The sequence below is a fragment of the Aphidius gifuensis genome, linkage group LG2 (genome assembly GCF_014905175.1).
Source record: "Aphidius gifuensis isolate YNYX2018 linkage group LG2, ASM1490517v1, whole genome shotgun sequence".
Classification (NCBI taxonomy): Eukaryota; Metazoa; Arthropoda; class Insecta; order Hymenoptera; family Braconidae; genus Aphidius; species Aphidius gifuensis.
This window is the reverse complement of record NC_057789.1, coordinates 13,481,537-13,502,637: the sequence shown is the minus strand read 5'-3', so window position 1 is coordinate 13,502,637 and position 21,101 is coordinate 13,481,537. Positions and strand designations below refer to the sequence as shown.

Below are 21,101 nucleotides of genomic sequence, written 5' to 3'. Positions count from 1 at the left end.
GATCTTCATAATTAAAAAATAACATTTTTATTTCAGAACGTTTGTGAAGAACATGCAGAACAAAGTTTCGTACATGATTACTTTATTGGGAATGAACATAAAAGTATTGCAAGTATTCAAGATAAAAGTTTAGCTGAAGTTTCAATCTCTACTAATGAAACTTCATATGTCCCTGAAATGAATACAGAAAGTCTAACAAAAAAAAACGTTGAACTCGAAGACAATGTTATTGCTGGCCCTCTTTCTAACATATCAAGAGTGCTTCATCAAAACACTCAAGACAATAATGTTCAAGATTCCTCAATTCTTTCTTTCTCACAGAAACTTGAACTACAATATTTAGATGTTGACTCAAAATGTAAATTCGATAGCTCATTTGAAATAATAGCCGGAGACTTGACCGAAGCCCCACATTTAGAAATGGTTTCATCTGGAATGATAATGGAAGAACCACACACAGAAGTGATTAAAGAAAAAAACTCAATATTACTACAAGATGAGAATAGCAAAAACAGAAAAAAATTAAAAAAGACAAAAAAAAGACAAACAGAGGTATCTCAAAAAAAAGAATGGGAAAATTGGATAGAACCTGATTACGAGCGACCAGTCTTAGAGTCCATGCCTGAAAAGGTTCCTCGGGAATATGTAAACGATAAAAATGTTAATCATGAAACGAAAAAACTACTGAAACCTGTTCAACTTAAACTCAATGAAGGTGTCAATAAACCCAATAAGCTTTTATTTACCCACTCTCAGGAACAACCGCAATTCGGAACAATCAAGTTGCGACAAGCAGTTACTACAAAAAAAAAAAAAATCTCTTCATTACAGTTACCCAAGTTTATGCTTCGAAGTCGAATAACGTTCGTCAATGATTTCCCATCTGAATATAAATATTCAGTCTTAAGTTCTATTGCACCCAACTTTATACAAAGCGGTATATTGTCACGAAGCGTAGAAGAAGCTGTTGAACATTCGAAAAGAAAAATTGAAAAATTGAGATTTCCTGCGTTAGATAAGCTTGAACTAAAGTCTCCGAAAATTGAAAAACCTAATGAAAGTCATAATGAATTATCTTACCACCAGCAATTGAACGAATCTGCTTATGATGACGATTCATCAATTATAAGTATGGATCAATTCTCTGTGGCTAAAATCGTAGAAGAACCTGTAGAATCAGAACTACAGAAACCGACGCAGGACCAGAACGAAGATGAAGAATTAGTGAAAGGAGAACCATTGTGTTTCCAAGACAACACACCTAAGGAGAGGATTTCGACAGATGTAGAGCCAATCGTCGACGGAAAAGATGAAACTCATAATTCTAAAGATATTATTCTGAAAAAGCCAATTATTATTGAAAATGTAACAAAAAATATTGTATCAAAAAAATTAGTCATTATTGAACCGGATTTCCGAACAGAGCGCAAAACACAAGACATAAAGTTGAAGAAGAGACAAACAAAAAAAGTACAGCTTGAAAAAAGTTTTGAAAAAAGCAGTAATGATGAACAAAACAATCAAGAACTTGAAATACAAACAGTTATTCATCAAGCACTGTCAGGAAAAATCTTAACGATTGAACAACCTGAAGAAGTAGTCACTGAAGAGAAACATGTCCCGAAACGTCTCAAATTTCAACAAGTACGGGAAAAAGATGAATTTCCGTCAGATGAAGTGAAAGTAATGGAACATGATTCTACGGAAGTGACTTGTGACGATAAAATCAGAAAAACAGCAATTGGTACAGTTAACATTAAATTTCCGAATGATATCCAAGAACCAATAATCACGAATGAGAAGAAAACCAATGATATTGTAATTGATAGATCAAAAATAGAAACAAAAGTTCCTTATTCATCCGAAAATAAAATGGAATATATGACGGAGACGACCACATTGCAAGAAAATCAACACTTACAAATCGATGTAAAAAAATGTGCTGTAAAGAAAGCAGACTTGTCGGAAGACAATAATAGATTACAGCAATCTGTCATTGCGAAACATACACAATCTGAACAAACAGATACTGAAGCTTTGAAAGAAAAATTAGGAACAACTGTCACTCCATCGGGATTAGACAATACACTGATTATCGGACAATTAGTGATTACAGAACCTACAGAACAATCAGAATATAAAGATACGATATCAGTAAAAACACAACATAAGAAAAAACCCATTACAAGGAAAGTTGCAAATAAACGTTCTGAAAAAATGCCTATTTCCACAATGGAGATGAAGCCAACTGATAATATAATTGCTGAAACTGATGAATTTAACTACACGAATCAGTTAAATTTCAACAAAAATATTAATATAGATAATGTTGATCAACGACTAGAATACATAACATCAGACACAATTTTGGAAAAAAAAAAAGATGAAATAGTGGCACCTCAGAAGAGTATTGCTGAAGAAACAACCAGCGAGGTCAAAAACCAAAAGCCCGAAATTGAAGTTGTGCCAAAAGAGATGAGTACCAATAAAACATCAGTTGGAAAGGATGAGAATAAAGTTGAACCGTCAGTAGAAGACGACATAACAGTACCAGCTATTGTGAAACGAAAACTCAAGAAACAACGGCTCAATGATTTAACAATTGAACAAAAAATTAAGACGGAACAAAACTATGAAAAATCAAATACTAATCTGAAAACTATGACAAATACTGTAACTTCGAAAGGAAAGTTGAAAAAAACTATCACATTATCGGGATCAGACAGAAAACTGACGATGCCACAATTAGCGATCACAGAATTTGAAGACGAACCTCAATATAGAAACAGTATACAACACACCGACTATGGGAACAATGACGACAGTTTACCTTTAGAAGAAAAATTTGACCACCCAAATCAAGAATTACTTGATGTAACTTTAGATCATGAAGTCATCAGTAAAACTATCGATGGAGATGACTTAGAAAAACACCTAGAGTATATACCAACAGATATAGTTTCGAAAATAATAACAATACAAAAGTTAAAACCTGAAAAATTTGTTGATGAAGAAAAACACAACTTCGACAACGACGAGCCCAAGCACGCAGTTGTGACGAAAGAATCTAGTGTCACTGAAAAACCGAATGGAAAGCATGAGACAAAAGTTATATCACCACTAGGAGACGAAAAAACAATGGCAGCTATCAGAACATTGAAACCTGAAGATAAACCGCTAATCAACGAAACAATAGATCAGATCATAATCAAAGAACGAAGCCCTGAAACAATGAACGATAATCTACATACTACGGCAGATACTGTAACTTTAGACAAAAAATTGGAAAAAACTGTCGCTTCATCGAGATCCAACGATACACTAACAATAGAACAATTAGCGATTACGGAACCCAAAGAACAACCACAATATGAGAATAAAATCTCAGTAACAACAAAACGTAAGAAGGAACCCATCACGAAGGAAGATGCAAATATGCTTCCTGCCGAAATTTCTCTCTCCACAATGGAATTCGAGCCAACTGACTATGGAATTGCTGACGACGATAAATTTGACTATACAAATCAGGAAACACTCGACAAAACTATTGATATAGATATTTCTGATCAACAATTGGAATATATAACACCAGGCACATTATTGAAAAAAAAAACAAAAGGAATATTCGAACCCCAAAACGTTATTGATAAAGAATCGACTAAAAAGAACCAAGTGCCCGAAAATAAAGTTGTGACAAGAAAGATTAGTATCGCTGAAAAACCGATTGAAGATAACGAGACTACCGTCTACATAGAAGTGAAAGAGGACATAGAGGCTGAAGCGATTGTAAAACGGAAATTCAATGAACAACCGCTAGTCGACGAAATTAAAGAACAAATGATTATTAAAAAACAAAGCCTTGGAACATCAAACGATAATGTAAATACTTTGACAGATACTATAACTTTGAAAAAAAAATCGAAAAAAACCGTCACTTCATCGGTATCTGACGATACACTCACAATGGAACAATTAGCGATTACAAAACCTGACGAACAACCTCAATATGACGATAAAATCTTGGTGACAACAGAACGTAAGAAGAAACCAATCACTAAGAATGTAGCAAATATGCTTCCTCAAAAAATTCTTCTCTCCACAATAGAATTCGAGCCCACAGAGTATGAAATTGCTAATGACAGTCCACATCTAAGGGATGTATTTAACCTTAAAAACCAGGAACTATTAGACAAAACTATCGATATAGATGACTCTGTTAAACAATTAGAATATATAACAACAGACAAAGTTTTGGAAAAAAAGAAAGAAAAAATATGTGAACCCCAAGAGGTTATCAATAAACAAACAACAAAGAAGAACCAAGTGCCCGAAAATACCGTTGTGACAAAGAAAATTAGAAGTGCTAATAAATTGATCAGAAAATCGAGTAAAAAGGATGAGACAAACGTTATATCGCCAATAGAAGACAAAATAACAATGGAAGATATCAGAACATTGAAACCTGGAGATCAACCGCTCATCAACGAAACAATAGATCAGCTCATGAACGAAGAACAAAGCCCTGAGACAATGAACGATAATCTACATACTACGGCAGATACTGTAACTTTAGACAAAAAATTGGAAAAAACTGTCGCTTCATCGAGATCCAACGATACACTAACAATAGATCAATTAGCGATTACGGAACCCAAAGAACAAACACAATATAAGAATGAAATCTCAGTAACGAAAAAAAGTAGGAAAAAACCCAATACGAAGAAAGATGCGAATATGCTTCCTGACGAAATTTCTCTCTCCACAATGGAATTCGAGCCAACTGACTATAAAATTGCAGACGACGATAAATTTGACTATACAAACCAGGAAACACTCGACAAAACTATTGATATAGATATTTCTGATGAACGAATAGAATATATAACACCAGGCACACTTTCGGAAATAGAAAAAGCAGAAACAGTTAAATATAAAGAGGTAATTGATAAAAAAAAAACTGAGAAGAACCAAGTGCCCGGTAATCGAGGATTGACGAAGAAAATTAGTAGTGCTGAGAAACCGATTGGAAATGATAAGACTAACGTTGAAACACTAGTAGCAGACGATATAACGGTAGAAGCTATTGTGAAACGGAAACTGAAAGAACAACCACTAATTGACGAAACAATAGAACAAATAATAATTAAAAAACAAGGCCCTGAAACATTGACCGATAATTTAGGTACTATGGCAGATACTATAACTTTGACTTCAGCGGGATCTGATGATACACTGACAATGGAACAATTAGCTATTACGGAACTGGAAGAACAATCTCAATATGAAAATAAAAGCTTAGTAACAACAAAACGTAAGAAGAAACTTATCACCAAGAAAGTTGCAAATATACTTCCTGACAAAACTTCACTTTCCACTATGGAATTCGAGCCAACAGACTCTGAAATTGCCAACGAAAGTCCGCAATTGACCGATAAATCTGACCATACAAACCAGGAAACTCTCGACAAAACTATTTATATAGATATTTCTGATCAACAAGTAGAATATATAACACCAGACACAGTTTCGGAAATAAAAACAGCAGAAACAGTTAAACCTGAAAAGGTTCTTGAAGAAAAAAAAACTGAGAAGAACCAAGTGCTCGGAAATCAAGTTTTGACAAAAAAGATTGGTAGTGATGAGAAACCGATTGAAGATAATAAGACTGACGTTGAAACACTAGTAGGAGACGATATAACAGTAGAAGCTATTGTGAAACGGAATCTGAAAGAACAACCGCTAATAGACGAAACAATAGAACAGATAATAATTGAAAAACAAAGCCCCGAAACATCGGACGATTATCCAGGTACTATGGCAGATACTATAACTTTGACTTCAGCGGGATCCGATGATACACTGACAACGAAACAATTAGCTATTACGGAACCGGAAGAACAATCCCAATATAAAAATAAAAGTTTAGTAACAACAAAACGTAAGAAGAAACTTATCAGCAAGAAAAATGCAAATATACTTCCTGACAAAACTTCCCTACCCACTATGAAATTCGAGCCAACAGACTATAAAATTGCTAATGAAAGTCAACAATTGACCGATGAATTTGACCATACAAACCAGGAAACACTCGACAAAACTATCGATATAGATATTTCGGATCAACAATTAGAATATATAACACCAGACACAGTTTCGGTAATGAAAACAGCAGAAACAGTTAAACCTGAAGAGGTTCTTAATAAAAAAAAAACTGAGAAGAACCAAGTGCTCGGAAATCAAGTTTTGACAAAGAAGTTTGGTAGTGTTGAGAAACTGATTGAAGATAATAAGACTAACGTTGAAACACTAGTAAACGACGATATAACAGTAGAAGCTATTGTGAAACGGAAATTAAAAGAACAACCACTAACTGACGAAACAATAGAACAAGTAATAATTAAAAAACAAAGCCCTGAAACATTGACCGATGATTCAGGTACTATGGCAGATACTATAACTTTCACTTCAGCGGGATCCGATGATACACTGACAATGAAACAATTAGCTATTACGGAACCGGAAGAACAATCTCAATATGAAAATAAAAGCTTAGTAACAACAAAACGTAAGAAGAAACGTATCACCGAGAAAGTTGCAAATATACTTCCCGACAAAACATCTCTTTCCACTATGGAATTCGAGCCAACAGACTCTGAAATTGCTTACGAAAGTCCGCAATTGCCCGATAAATTTGACTATACAAACCAGGAAACCCTCGACAAAACTATTGATATAGATATTTCTGGTCAACAAGTAGAATATCTAACACCAGACACAGTTTCGGGAATAAAAACAGCAGAAACAGTTAAACCTGAAAAGGTTCTTGAAGAAAAAAAAACTGAGAAGAACCAAGTGCTCGGAAATCAAGTTTTGACAAAAAAGATTGGTAGTGATGAGAAACCGATTGAAGATAATAAGACTGACGTTGAAACACTAGTAGGGGACGATATAACAGTAGAAGCTATTGTGAAACGGAAACTGGAAAAACAACCGCTAATTAATGAAACAATAGAACAAATTATAATTAAAAAACAAAGCCCTGAAACATTGAACGATAATTCAGGTACTATGGCAGATACTATAACTTTCACTTCAGCGGGATCCGACGATACATTGACGATGGAACAATTAGCGATTACTGAACCCGAAGAACAATCTCAATATGAAAATAAAAGCTTCGTAACAACGAAACGTAAGAAGAAACCCATCACGAAGAAAAATGAAAATATACTTCCCGAAAAAAATTCTCTCTCTACAAAGGAATTCGCGCCAACTGTTGATATAGTTGCTAACAATAATTCACAATCGAACGATAAATTTGACCATAACAAAACCGTTGATATGGATCAACAACTAGAATTTATAACACCAGACACAGTTTTGGAAATAAAAAGAGAAGAAATTATTAAACCTAAGCAAGTGCCCGAAACTGAAGTTGTGACAAGAAAGAGAGGTAGCGCTGAAAAACTGATTAAAGATCATAATACTCACGTTGAAACACTAGTAGAAGACGACATAGCAGTAGAAGCTATTGTGAATCGGAAGCTAAAGGAAAAACCGCTACTTGATGAAACAATAGAACAAATAATAATCAAAAGACAAAGGTCTGACATTTTAAATAATGATCTAGAAACTATAGCCGATACGATAAGTTTAAAAGAAAAATTGAAAAAATCTGCCACCATATCGAACTCGGACGATACACTGACAATGCAACAATTGGCAATCATGGAATCCGAAGATCATTCTGAATCAGAAGTGCAAGAGACTACAATAATGACACAACGTCAGAAAAAACCGATTGTGAAGAAAATTCCGAGCAGGTTCTCCGAAGAAAACTTCTTAATTGAAATTCCCAGAGATAGTTTAGAATCTGCCGAGGAATGTGATTCCATAAAACTGTCTAACCAAATTCCTGATTGTTCAGTTTCCAATAAAAACAATAGTCCAAATGACTTAGAAGATGTTGACATTATTACGCTTAGAAGAAAGCCACCAAAAACAATACCAAAAGCAGTCCAAGATATTTTTGAAAACATCACTCTTCAAAGTATACGATCTCAAAAAAAAACGCGTAAACATATCAATGAACTCACCGAAGCAGAAAATGTTACATACCGCCCTCGATCAACAAAAGTAAAAGAGGACGTAGATCAGGAATTTCAAATTTCTTTGGATACTTACGAAGAAGAGAATATTTCGATGTCTGGTAAGATCCGCCTGAAATCAAAAAAACGTCCACCAACTTTTTCTGAGGAAACCGATGCAGAAACAATTGAGGTCATCAATGAATTTGAGAATAGTGAAGGCTCACAGAATAGCGATGTCGTCACAGAAGCTGAGTATAGTGACGAAGATTTGCAAGCTAGTAAATTTAATTTACGTTTATCTAAGCTGAAAAGAAAGAAGCAAACGCATGAATTGAAGATAGTTTCTAGAAGCTTGGTCTCTTAATGTGATCATATTAGAAGAAGCATTTAAACAAACGAAAAGAACATTTTTAACTTGAAAGAATCATTCATTTGTTTAAGGATAGCATGGAAAAATTTTTGAATAATATTGTAAAATAGGAGATTATCTTATTCCACCTTTGGCCAATACTAAATTCAACTTTTTCAAATTTCTATTTAAGTTCAATTTCATGATATAAGTCACCTCAAGCAGCTTAGAAAAAAAGTTGTTGTTATTTTTGAATAGTAATTTTAAAAAATAGCGAAAAAAGCTGTGAAAAAATAAACATAGGTAGAAATTTGCAATTGTTTTTTTTAGTTTACCGTAGGAGCAGATTTATTGGTGTTTAAACATAAATACTAATAGAGGGGGCATTCAATTTTTACGTGCCTAGGTAAAAATTTATTAAACTAAAACTGACAGTTCACAAAAAAATATATATCGATTAAAAGAAAATTAACATTTCTTGGAATAATAAGACTATCAAAAAAATTTAAAATTTAAAGACATTTTTCTTTTCGACACAGAGCTTTTGAAAATACGATTTTTTAAAACAAAAAAAATGTTTTTAAAATTTTTTTTTCGACCGTTTTAGATATTAGCAATATTCTGTGTTATAATTATCATAATTTTTTATTCTTCAGGAGAAGCAAGTCTCAGTATCTCTCTCCAAAGTGATATGCATGAACTCAACGGAGAAAAATTCCATGAATACGAAAGTAATTCAATGTTTTCTATTTGCCCATACATTGCTGAAACTGAAGAGGCACTTAACCTTACAGAAGGAGAAAGAGTGAAAATTATTGGTAAATGAATAGTAATCGAACATTTTTGTATATAGCTCAGTAATTTACTAAACTGAATATATTATCCATAGATCGCAGTAACCATGACTGGTGGTTCATCAAAAAATATATTTCAGAAGAAACTGGGTGGGTCCCGGCTCAGTACTTACTCAACAAAGAGCAGTATACCACCTACTTACAAAGAAAAATTCATAGAAAAATTGACAGGCTCCCCATATTCGAAAGTAAGATATATATTATATATATACTGATAGTCAATGAATTAAGTAAATGAGTTATTTTAATAGTTATTAAAAAAGACTATAAATATACATTTTTTTTTTTTTTGGGTTTATATTTATTGATCTTTTAACCATTATTTGCATTGGAAAACAGAAGCGACTGAGACATCTTTAGCACCCCGTTTCCTCGAAAAACTAAGACCTCAACACACTCTGTATGGATGTAATGCTCAATTCGAGACTCAAGTCGAAGGTGTTCCTAGACCTCAAATTACTTGGTTTAAACAATCTGCTGTTATAAAACCATCATCAGATTTTCAGATATTCTACAACGAAGACAATTTAGCGACTCTTTTTATTAAAAAAGTTTTTTCCGGAGATACCGGAATATATACTTGTGTAGCGAAAAACGCTGCAGGTTTCGCTTCCACTACAACTGAACTAACTGTTGAAGGGCTACGTTTGGACCATTCAAGAAATAGTCATTCACATGAATCTTCATTTGCTGAAATTTTTGAAGGAGTACCACCAATATTTTGCCAAAAACCAAAAACTCAATGTGTGATCGAAAATTCAGACGTTACTTTGAAGTGCGAATTAATTGCAGTACCAAAACCAGAAATATCCTGGTATCATAATGATACAAAAATTGATAATGATAGTAATATAACTATCACTACAAAAAATTATATGTACAATTTCTGCAGTATTATGAAAATTCAAAGTGTACAAGAAAATCAGGCGGGTTCTTATAAAATAAAAGCTAAGAATCGAGAAGGTGAAGCATCAATTGATACATTTCTAAAAGTAAAGACGTGTGACTCTGGAGCCCCTGAGATTCTAGAACCTTTGAAATCATTCATAATTCATGAAGGTAAAACTATCGTGTTGTCAACACATATTATTGGAACGCCTATGCCGAACATCACATGGCTAAAAAATGGAAAACCATTAGAAGGATTTTTACCTACGCAAAATGGTGATGTTAATTCACTGACACTTGTTGACACTAAAGTGTCAGATAAAGGAGTATATTCATGTACTGCGTCAAACAATTTAGGTACTGTCACTACAGAAGCTGCTGTTGACGTTCAAGGTAAGAATTTTATATTACTCGCCCAAAATCAAGAATAGCTATATTATTCCAGCAAAAGACAACAGTATTTTTGATATTACCAAGGTGAATCGTAAATTTCCCAATAGTATTGAATTCTGTTACGTAAAACAGATAAATGTGATAACTCTTGACCTAATTAAGATAAATAGTCCCTTTTAAGTTTAAAACTAAAGGCATTTAAAAATCGATTGTAGTTCGGAAAAAGTAAGAGACCTCTGTTGCCTAGTGTTCATGGCAGTTGCCCAGAAAGCAAAATACTCGGGTTTGATTTCCGTTGGAGTCATTCCTTATTTTCCAAGTTTCTTATTTAAAAATTTCAATGGTTTATTTTTTTTTTCGTTTTGTTTTTTATAAGTCATTTCACTTTTTTTTCAAATTACCTCACAGAATTTTTTGTGATCTCGAAATTTTTTTTTCAAATCTTTAGAACCAAGGCTATGTTCCTAATTTTTATAATTGTTCGTTTTTATATTAGATATATTTTTGTATAATGAAGAGTAAAATTAAGTAATTTTTGACAAATCTCCTGTTTAGTGCCAGAGCTCTAGAGCTTGTATATTCCAGGAAGAATTTTTGAAGCTATATAAATATTTTTCAACATTATTTTTTGTTTGGAAAAAAAAAAAAATAATTATTCTTCTCTTTTTATTCAAAAAAAAAATTAAACAATTAATATTTTTATCCATGATTACTCGAATAATTTACATTTCTGAGGTGAGGTTGCTAGGTTATAATCATTAAAAGAAAAACGAAGCAGTTTTTTTTTCAATTTTTTCGAACTGTCTTTCTCCGCCCGATTAAAATTACTTTTCGAATATCTTTTCTAGTCCTTAAATTATTCATAAAAAAGACGATTCTTTGAAGATTCGAAAAAATGAAATTATATCCGAGCAAAACAATCAGTTACAATTAAAATATTCCTAGTATTATTTAATAGAAGAGAAAAATCAAAACTCAATTTATATCAAGCTTAATTATGATTTCTAATTTTGTTCGTGCTGTAGCTGCTTTTAAACGATGAATCATTAAGCATGATAATGAGGCTTCTATCAACTGGTCTATTTTACATAATCTAGCTTTCTTGATTAGCTCTTAATTGAAATTTTTTACTCATAATGAATTGTGAAGTTGACCCAAGATTAAATTGTTGGGTCTGAGCTGTCTTTCAAGTCTCTGTCAATAGATTTGAGTCATCAACACTTTATGAATTTTCATCAAAAGTCCAAGAATAATTCCTTTTTAGAACAAAAAAAATTGAAACTTTTTTTAGGATTAATTATTGGTTAGTAAAATTAATATATTAAAAGTTGAAAAGATGATATCATGAGATTATTCAGTTTATTAGCAATGGTACAAAAATACATTGCCGTGCTGAAATGATTTGCAATGAAAAGAAAACTTTTGCGGCAATACTATTTTTTGGTGGACAATTGCAGTTAGATCCATATTCCCGAATCCTACTAACATTTTTACTAGGTTTTTTGAATGCCTCTTCAATTTTATGTTAATATAAAACACAATCGAAATAACTAAAGCAGTTTATTCCTTCTATCATATAACTAGTAAATGACTTTTTCAAGTTCAGGAAAACCGTTGATACGGGCCCGTGGCTAAAATTTAAAAGTCCGGTCTTCAAAAATTGGTCGAGGAAAACCAAGAAAAATAGTCAATGGTTCTCGGATCTTAATAACAATAATATTAGTATGAACACAAAACTAATCGATCTTGCTTTGTTTTTCGATCAGAAAACGGATCTTTCGAACCACCATTTTTTACCAAGCGCTTTGATGAATTGGTTGTTCCTGAGAATAGCACATTTAAACTCATTGCAAAAGTTGAAGGCAATCCTAAACCCGAGATCACATGGTTCAGAAATAACGAGCCATTGGAAAAGTCTTTGAACATCAAAGAGATTTATGATGGCGAAAATATTATTCTCACAATAATAAATGCTGATTCTGAAACGAATTCAGGAAAATACGAATGTAATGCTCGCAATTCTGTTGGCATAGCTTCTCATGGAGCGAAAATTACAGTTGATGTTGCCTGTCCAGTATTTATCAAAAACCTCCCCGATGAATTGTCTATACAAGAATTCAAGACTCTAGAACTGATGTGTGAAACGTCACACACTGTTTCCACAATTTGGTGGCATAATGAAGCTGTGATAAGTGGAATGGATCATCACGAGATCGTTCAAGACAATCACCAGCACAAGTTAATAATAAAAAAAACAAGTATTCTGGATGAAGGCCTCTACAAATGCACAGTTAAAAATCAAAGTACAAGTTGCCGTGTCTCTGTGAAGCGTTAGTATTATTATTATTATTATTATTATTATTATTATTATTATTATTATTATTATTATTATTATTATTATTATTATTATTATTATTATTATTATTATTATTATTATTATTATTATTATTATTATTATTATTATTATTATTATTATTATTATTATTATTATTATTATTATTATTATTATTATTATTATTGTGTGTGTGTGTGTGTATTATTATTATTATTATTATTATTATTATTATTATTATTATTATTATTATTATTATTATTATTATTATTATTATTATTATTATTATTATTATTATTATGTGTATTATTATTATTATTATTATTATTATTATTATTATTATTATTATTATTATTATTATTATTATTATTATTATTATTATTATTATTATTATTATTATTATTATTATTATTATTATTATTATTATTATTATTATTATTATTATTATTATTATTATTATTATTATTATTATTATTATTATTATTATTATTATTATTTGCAGCTGTTAAGCCAGAGTTCTTAAGAACGTTACAAGACTTCGAAGTTACAGAAAATGATGCTGCTATTCTCGAAGTTGAGATTACTTCTGAAGTAGCTGATGTAGTTTGGTTTAAAGATTCTGAACTACTGGATCTAAAAAATGAAAGAATACAATATATAAAGCAAGGACCTGTGCGAAAACTAGTACTCTCCAATATATCGGTGCATGATGAAGGTGAATATATGTGTAAGCTGTTCGATCAATCGTGCACTGCTGAAGTTACTGTGGTTGAGTTACCACCGAAAATTATAACAAAAATGAAAGATGTGAGAACTGCATTTGGTGACAGAGCTAAGTTCGAAATTGAATTAACAAAAGGTGATGCTTTAGTTCATTGGTTTAAGGATGGCACAGAACTCCAGTTTTCAGAACACGTTCGACTGTCTATCGACGGTAAACGTCAAAAACTGAAAGTATACAATGTTCAACACGATGATGCTGGTCTTTATGTATGCCAAGTAGGATGCCAAACTTCCGAAGCGAACCTCATTGTTGAACGACCTGACGTTGAATTTATTAAACGGCTCCCTGACATAACACTTGTTCCTTTAGACACTGACGCATCATTAGTAATCGAGATATCAAAATCTGATGTTCCGGTCCAGTGGTTTAAAAATGGAATAAAAGTTGAAGAATCCAATAAGTACGAAATAGTCAACAACGACTTTATTCGAAAACTTATTATCAAAGAATGTTCAGTGGATGATGTTATGGAGTATACAGCTGTGATATCAAATGTGAAAACATCAACACAACTCGAAATTGAAGTCTTTCAATCTCCACCAAAGATTTGCGTTGAATCTGCGAAAGCATTTACAGTTAATAGAGGTGAAAATATTGAGATGCCAGTAAAATTTTCTGCGTCACCAAAACCAATTGATAAATGGAGTAGTAATGGACTAATTCTGAATGATTCAGAACGTATGTTCACTACAGTTGACGACGATCTTGCTACACTGACCATTAAAAACGTGCGAAGGGAAGATTCAAAAAATTATACACTAAAACTGACAAACCCATACGGTGATGCGAGCACAAACATTCACCTTATCGTTAGATGTGAACCTGAGATACCTCAAGGACCATTATTTGTTAAAGATATTGCTGACGATTCTGTTACAATTGAATGGAAACCACCGATTGATGATAACGGCTATCCGATCGTGAAATATCTCATTGAAATGTTGAAAATTACAGAAGAATCGTGGATGAAAGTTGGAGAGGTTGATAACAATAGTGTAACTTATCGTATTATGAATTTAGAAAAAGATAGTTCATACATATTCCGACTAATGGCAATGAATGAGATAGGTTTTTCAGAGCCACTTCAATCATCAAAAGTTAAAATTGAATCTATTTTCAAAAAGCCTGGACCTCCTACAGGACCATTGGAAATATTGGGGATGACAACAACATCTTTCACAATAAAGTGGAATCATCCATCAGTAGATGGTGGTTTATCTATTATTGACTATATTGTAGACATGAAAGAAACTACTGCAAAAACATGGCAGCAACTAGGAACGACTATTTACGATAAACCATACATCGATGTTACGTCCGTAAAAATAGGCTCTTCATACGTATTTCGAATATCAGCTCGGAACACAGTCGGTACTGGAGCGTCATATATATCTGAGACACCAATTGTTATAGGATATGAAACCAGTAAGTTATAAGCACATTTTCTCATGATAAAAATCAATTCTTCATTACTAGTACTCAATTTTTACGTACATTCGCTTTAGTGATAAAAGTATCATGATCAATCACACTGATTTATTGATGATAATCTAAATATGTAATTCTTATAAACCATAACAATATTTTTATGATTCAAAAAAATTTTTCGTTTTCTAATTAAGAAGTTTTTAATATAGTATAAATACAAGACAATTTATCCATAATCCAAGATGTTTTTTTGCAATAACAAAACTTCTGTGTTCTAGAAATTTTTCTATTCAGTGATATATGCTACAAAGCTTGATGGCAACTTTTAAATAAGCGTGGTTACTTAGAGTAATCCCTAAATTTGATGAAATAATTTTATCTGCATTTAAGGATCTGGGTGGGATGAAGAAACTTGTGTCCCGTGTAGATAGAAACTATAATAGCTTCAAGATTTTGGATGAAATAAAATTTAATTTGATTCACTTTTTCTATAAATTTGATAACTAATGCAGTTTATATTCTACCCAAAAATATATATATATTTATATTCTAGATTTAGAAGCTCTAAACAGTTATACATGCTTAGGCAGTTTTACAAAGGAGATTGTCTTTATTAACACATTTACAAACTTCAAAGCACTGTTAATTTGAATTATATATGTTTTATTTTAATTAGCACCTCCATCCAGTCCTTTGAATCTTTGGGTGAGCAGCATAACGAGCAGAAGTGTAACATTAAACTGGTCACCACCAACGAGCACAGGAAACTCAGAACTACTAGGTAAGAATTCAAATAATTTTAATTTCTGGATTTTTTTCCATTATTTGTAATGTATTGTGTTGCAGGTTACATTATTGAAAAAAAATCGTCAACAGACGAATCATCGAAATGGTTAAAAGTAGTAACTTTAGATGTAAAAGAACACCAATACTGTCTAGAAAATTTAAAAGGAAGCGAGTTCCAGTTCAGAATATTCGCTGAAAACTATATAGGGCTAAGTATACCAAGTCTCTCTGAGAAAATAACCCTAAAAACCCATGCGACAGTTCCGTCAGCACCAACTGCACCTCTTGAAATTCGGCAAATTGCAGCCAATACAGTCATAATTGAATGGGGTATACCAGAGTCAGATGGAGGAGCAGCTATCGAAGAGTACAAAATTGCTATAAGAGATTCGAAAAAAACGATGTGGATTGAAGTTGGTAGAGTAAACACAGACATTCAAAAACTTACTGTTCGAGAACTTCAAGAAAATCACGAATATCTCCTAAGAATATACGCGAGGAATGAGATTGGATTTAGCGAGTCACTTAAATCAGATGAGCCTTTTAGGATTATTCCAGCATCAGGTACAGAAATCTTCAAATTTCAATAAATAAATTTTAGAAAACAACAACTTAAGTAAAAAATCAAGGTCATTTTACAGAGTATTCCGCTTCATCATTTCATAAAGTACAAAAAAGAACAATAATTAGTTACACAATTTTCTATACCCTGGCGAAAATTTTTCTCCGATATTTCTCCAATTTTATCCGATATTTTTCCATTTTTCTCCGATAATTCTACGTTTTTTTCCTATATTCTCCACATTACTCTGATTTCCTCCGAATGTCTCCACATAACTTATTATTTCTCTGTTTCACTCCTCTGTTATTTATTCTGATTATCTCCGCAATTCTCCATTTTCTTAAAATCGAAGAAATCGTTTTTGCAGGGGTATAGGGGGCGAATTATTTCGAAATGAATCTCATATACTCATCTGATATATTGTACCATATTAAATACAATATTCGTGAATAATTTTTTCCGACGATATGTGATTTCTGAACTTTTTTATTTATAGAATTGACTGTAATTGAACCCGTTATTGGTGAAATGGGTCGTTGTGAGACCGCATCAGTGAGCTACAGTACAGACAATACAAGTTCCTGGTTACGAGATCACAATATGGACGCAGATATTAGTTCATATGCTCGAGCTCGACTGCTGCGAAAAGATGAATACTTCTTTCGAATCTGGCATTATGCAAAAAAACTATTTAGTTAAGCTTCGTACACCTGATAAGGATATGCAAAAAAAAAAGGAGCGATATCTCTTCAATGCTTTTTGAAAGGGAAAAAAAATGAATTTGGAGACAATCTATTAGAGTTATTGTGAATAAACACATTGTGATTAACCTGAAACAATTGTTTCTCTTGAAATCCAACTTCCATAGTTCTATTAATTAGATTATAGAATACAGACTCGAGAGTTCCGTCTTGTTTGGTTTTTGGTTTCGTAAAGTTTAGCTTGGTTTCAATTTCAGATCCGCGACCGTTTTGTTAAATATCAACTTTCAGTTTATTTTTGGTTTTGCTTGGTGTTGTTAAACTGGATTCTATTTCTTTTCCAAACATAATCCTGATAATTTTTTTCGGTAACGCTATTGGCACTCAATACGAGGGAATTTACGGGGACATTTATACAGGTTACGAGAAAATTTACGGTAAATATAGCCACCGTTGTATGTGTAGGACTAATTACATTGTGTGTGAAACCCGTAAATGTCCCCGTATTTCCCGTAAATTTCCCCGTATGAGTGCCAATAACGATTTCGAATTTTTTTTCGTTTTCGGGCATTATTCGATTTACTATGGACATTTTCAGGCTAGCGCAGCCTTGATGGCACAACCACTCTGGACCTTGGCAGGAATTTTGTGCAAATTATGTGCAATTTATGTGCGGAAATATAAAATTTTTGTGCATGAATATATTTTTTTTTTATCAATGGCTGATCTACCTTGAGAAATTTAGAGCATAGATTGCACATAAAATGCAAAAATTTATGGATTTCAATTTTTCTTGCTATCTTGATAAACGAAAAAGTTTTGCAATCTTGGCTTTAAGGTAAAAGAGCCATTAATAAAAAAAAATATATTGTCATGCACAAAAATTTTTAATTCCGCACATAAATTGTACATAATTTGCACAAAATTCCTGCCAAGGGCTCGAGTAGTTGTTCCATCGAGGTTGTGCTGGATGGACCTCACATTTTCAAGCTAGGACAAAATCCCAACTTTGACTAAGGTATTTATTGACGATAGTTTATGAGTAAAATTCAGCTTTTTTTTTTTTTTTTTTTTGGATTTTTAGGACCGGTCGTTTGTGGCTTATAAATAATACTTTTTACTAGAGAATCCTATCATTTCGTCTATGTTATTGCATAATAAATCATATTCTTGTAATTTGAACAATTTTTCGTAATGACCCCGGCAATAGTACTTTTTTTGTCAGTTTTTTGTGCAACACTGATCTAGACACCATACTATAATATCTATGTCATGAATGTATGTGCGTGTATACTGTATGTAGCTGTGTAAAAGCTAAACATGGATGCTAAATTTGCTGTTTAAGTTGACCCGCTCCAATGCGCTGTTGCCAGAGCCTCAATACTCGTTCTCATAAAATTGCTGAAAGGCGTGTTTTTAGCTTAGATTTTTAATAATTACGTGAGATTTAGTCTTATAAGCCGCTTTCATCCTGGTATCAAGAAATTCCTTATTTTTTCTTTTATTATCTATCAGTTTTTAGGAAAGGTGTCGTTAATAGAAGTATTGTTTTGTCAAGTTCGTAGATATTTTCCAACACTTCCTCCCATAAGAACCGATGTTTAACCTCTCTAAATTATGTCAACTTTGAATAATTATTTTTAAAAAAAAAGTCTCATAACATAGAAGCTGAATTGACGAAAAGATGCATTATTATTTCATTTATCTAAATTATTAATTTCATATGCTTCCCGTTAGTTTCCATTTTGGTAAGTTATACCTTAAAGAAAAAACAACGAAAAAAAAAATAAACAAAAAAAAAGATATGGTAACGTGTGTTGGGGCTGGTGGCCCGCGTTACCCATTAAAACTTGAAAATTTTCAATACTCCGGCTAGGGCCATTGTGGCCGTGTTACGCAATTTTTTAAATAAAATTATGTTTATAAGTTTTTTTTTTCTGGTAATAAAGTTTCTAGAAAAATCTATGGAGAAAGGTTCATGAAAATGGCTCTTCAGAATTTCTTCTTGAAATGGGCGTTTTTTTTTTTTTAATACGGTACTTTCAATAACTTCTCATAAAATGCTCGTGGAGACTTCATATTAGGCTCAAATTCAGCGTCATTCAAAACTCTATCACGCTCCAACAGATCCAACTCGTTATTAATTTTTTTTTTCCAAGTTACTTCCTGGAAGCCTTACATAACCTTGCTACGATAATCCTATCAAGAGATATCGTGTAATATCGTGTGAAAATCGTATAGTGAAAAAACTATAAATTCGATAGCTCTCGATAGGATCATCGGAAAGACTTCATATTAGGCTTAAAAAAAGCGTCTTCAAAAACTCTAAAGCCGCGTTTAAAAACCATTTTTCTAGGCATTATTGTTTTACGCAAAAAAAATAAAAAATAAAACAAGAATTTTTTTTTTTTTTTTCCCTCAAAAACTATTTTGCCTGGGGAGATAATTTTTCAATGCGGCTCTAGAGTTTTTAGAAACGCTTTTTCTTAGTCTAAGATGAAGTCTCTACGATGATCTTATCGAGAGTTATCGAATTTATAATTTTTGCAATATGTGGTTTTTACACGATATCGTCCCAAAAACATAATCACAGAGAGGTTATATTAGGCCCATTAGATGCACTTTTTCAATACCTTTCACCCACCTATAAAATTACTTTTAAGTATTTATACTTTTTAGTGAAAAAAAAAAACTAAAAATCGAAAATAACTTTTTTTTTTTTTTCTTGAAAACTATGATTCCTAGAAAAATAATTTTCTAGAAAAATATATGGTATTCGAAAGACGCATTTTTTAAGCTATATACGAAAACTCTACGTCAATTCTATCAAGAGTTATCGAGGTTCCCGTTTTTGAGAATCCCCTAAAATTGCTTTAAAACCGTCATTAATGCATCCATTCCTGCTCAAAAATATTGTTTATGACGTAATTCTCATACATCTGAATCTCTGGAAGAAAGAACATGATATGATTGATAGTCTAACTTCAATAGTTTTCACTCCATAATTTTTCGAATGATGAAAAAAATCATCTAATTTTAAGTTTTCATTAATTTTCTATTAAAAAAGAAAATTAATGGAGAAATGTTTTTCATCACGCGCGATAGTGTTCTCAGAGACACATCTTTTGAGCTTTGAACGAACTCTCTAGGACAATTATTTTATAAGTTATAACATTTCTTTTTTTTTTTCCGATGATTTCAATACTGCGGCTGAGCCTTATGGCTCCTAGCCTCCGTAAAAAAAGAAAAAAAAACAGGGCACTTTTTTAATAAAAATTTGTCCATATGAATTGAAGTGAAATAAAAAACCTCCGTTTGTTATTGTTCCGGGTCGAACTACATGTCTGTCGGTCCCAGACTGACCAGATTTTAATTCTTCTTATTTTTCAAACAGAATACAATAAGTTGATAAGTTTTAAACATTACTCTGTTTTTTATAGCTAGATCGTAAGATCATACAATTTCAAATAACATGTGACTAACAACTTTGGTTTATATTTTTTCTAAAATACTTTAAACAACGATTTAATTTATGTACTTTTTAATAGCTTTTTTAACAAACTCGAATATTCCCACACATGGTCAACTAATGCATAGATTTTTTGAGTAAAAATCACGTAACAAATAAAACCATAAACTCAAGTTTCTCTTTGGTTTTTTAAAACATTATTTGTCAAGAATTAGAGAAAATCTCACATCTGTCAAACAACTGCACTAACGTATTTTCGATACACAGAATGATCGTAAAATCGACAATAAAAAGTAAATTTATAACTTTTTAAAATAAACTAAACTCATGAAAACGTCTTGGACTTTCCGGTCGTAAAATCTATATTTTTTGTTTACACATGGTATTTTTTATGTCACCCTTTGGACCACACAAGGCCCAATTTTATGTCTAAAAATCCCACCACCTACACATAGTTTTTTACCC

At 32.1% G+C, this 21,101-nt stretch overlaps 1 protein-coding gene across 1 annotated transcript in view; it reads left to right on the top strand.

Annotated features, from left to right (window-relative positions):
- Nucleotides 1–19,803, top strand: part of LOC122850403 (titin-like) — a 30,219-nt gene extending 10,416 nt beyond the window's left edge. Inside the window, exons 4-13 of the mRNA XM_044149556.1 lie at nucleotides 37–8,408; nucleotides 8,714–8,742; nucleotides 9,096–9,257; nucleotides 9,329–9,481; nucleotides 9,633–10,574; nucleotides 12,341–12,904; nucleotides 13,409–15,115; nucleotides 15,795–15,899; nucleotides 15,965–16,468; nucleotides 16,963–19,803. Of these exons, the coding sequence (XP_044005491.1) occupies nucleotides 37–8,408; nucleotides 8,714–8,742; nucleotides 9,096–9,257; nucleotides 9,329–9,481; nucleotides 9,633–10,574; nucleotides 12,341–12,904; nucleotides 13,409–15,115; nucleotides 15,795–15,899; nucleotides 15,965–16,468; nucleotides 16,963–17,165 (12,741 nt within the window). The 3' untranslated portion in view covers nucleotides 17,166–19,803. The remainder of the gene's footprint in view (nucleotides 1–36; nucleotides 8,409–8,713; nucleotides 8,743–9,095; nucleotides 9,258–9,328; nucleotides 9,482–9,632; nucleotides 10,575–12,340; nucleotides 12,905–13,408; nucleotides 15,116–15,794; nucleotides 15,900–15,964; nucleotides 16,469–16,962) is intronic.
- Nucleotides 19,804–21,101: the final 1,298 nt, after the last annotated feature.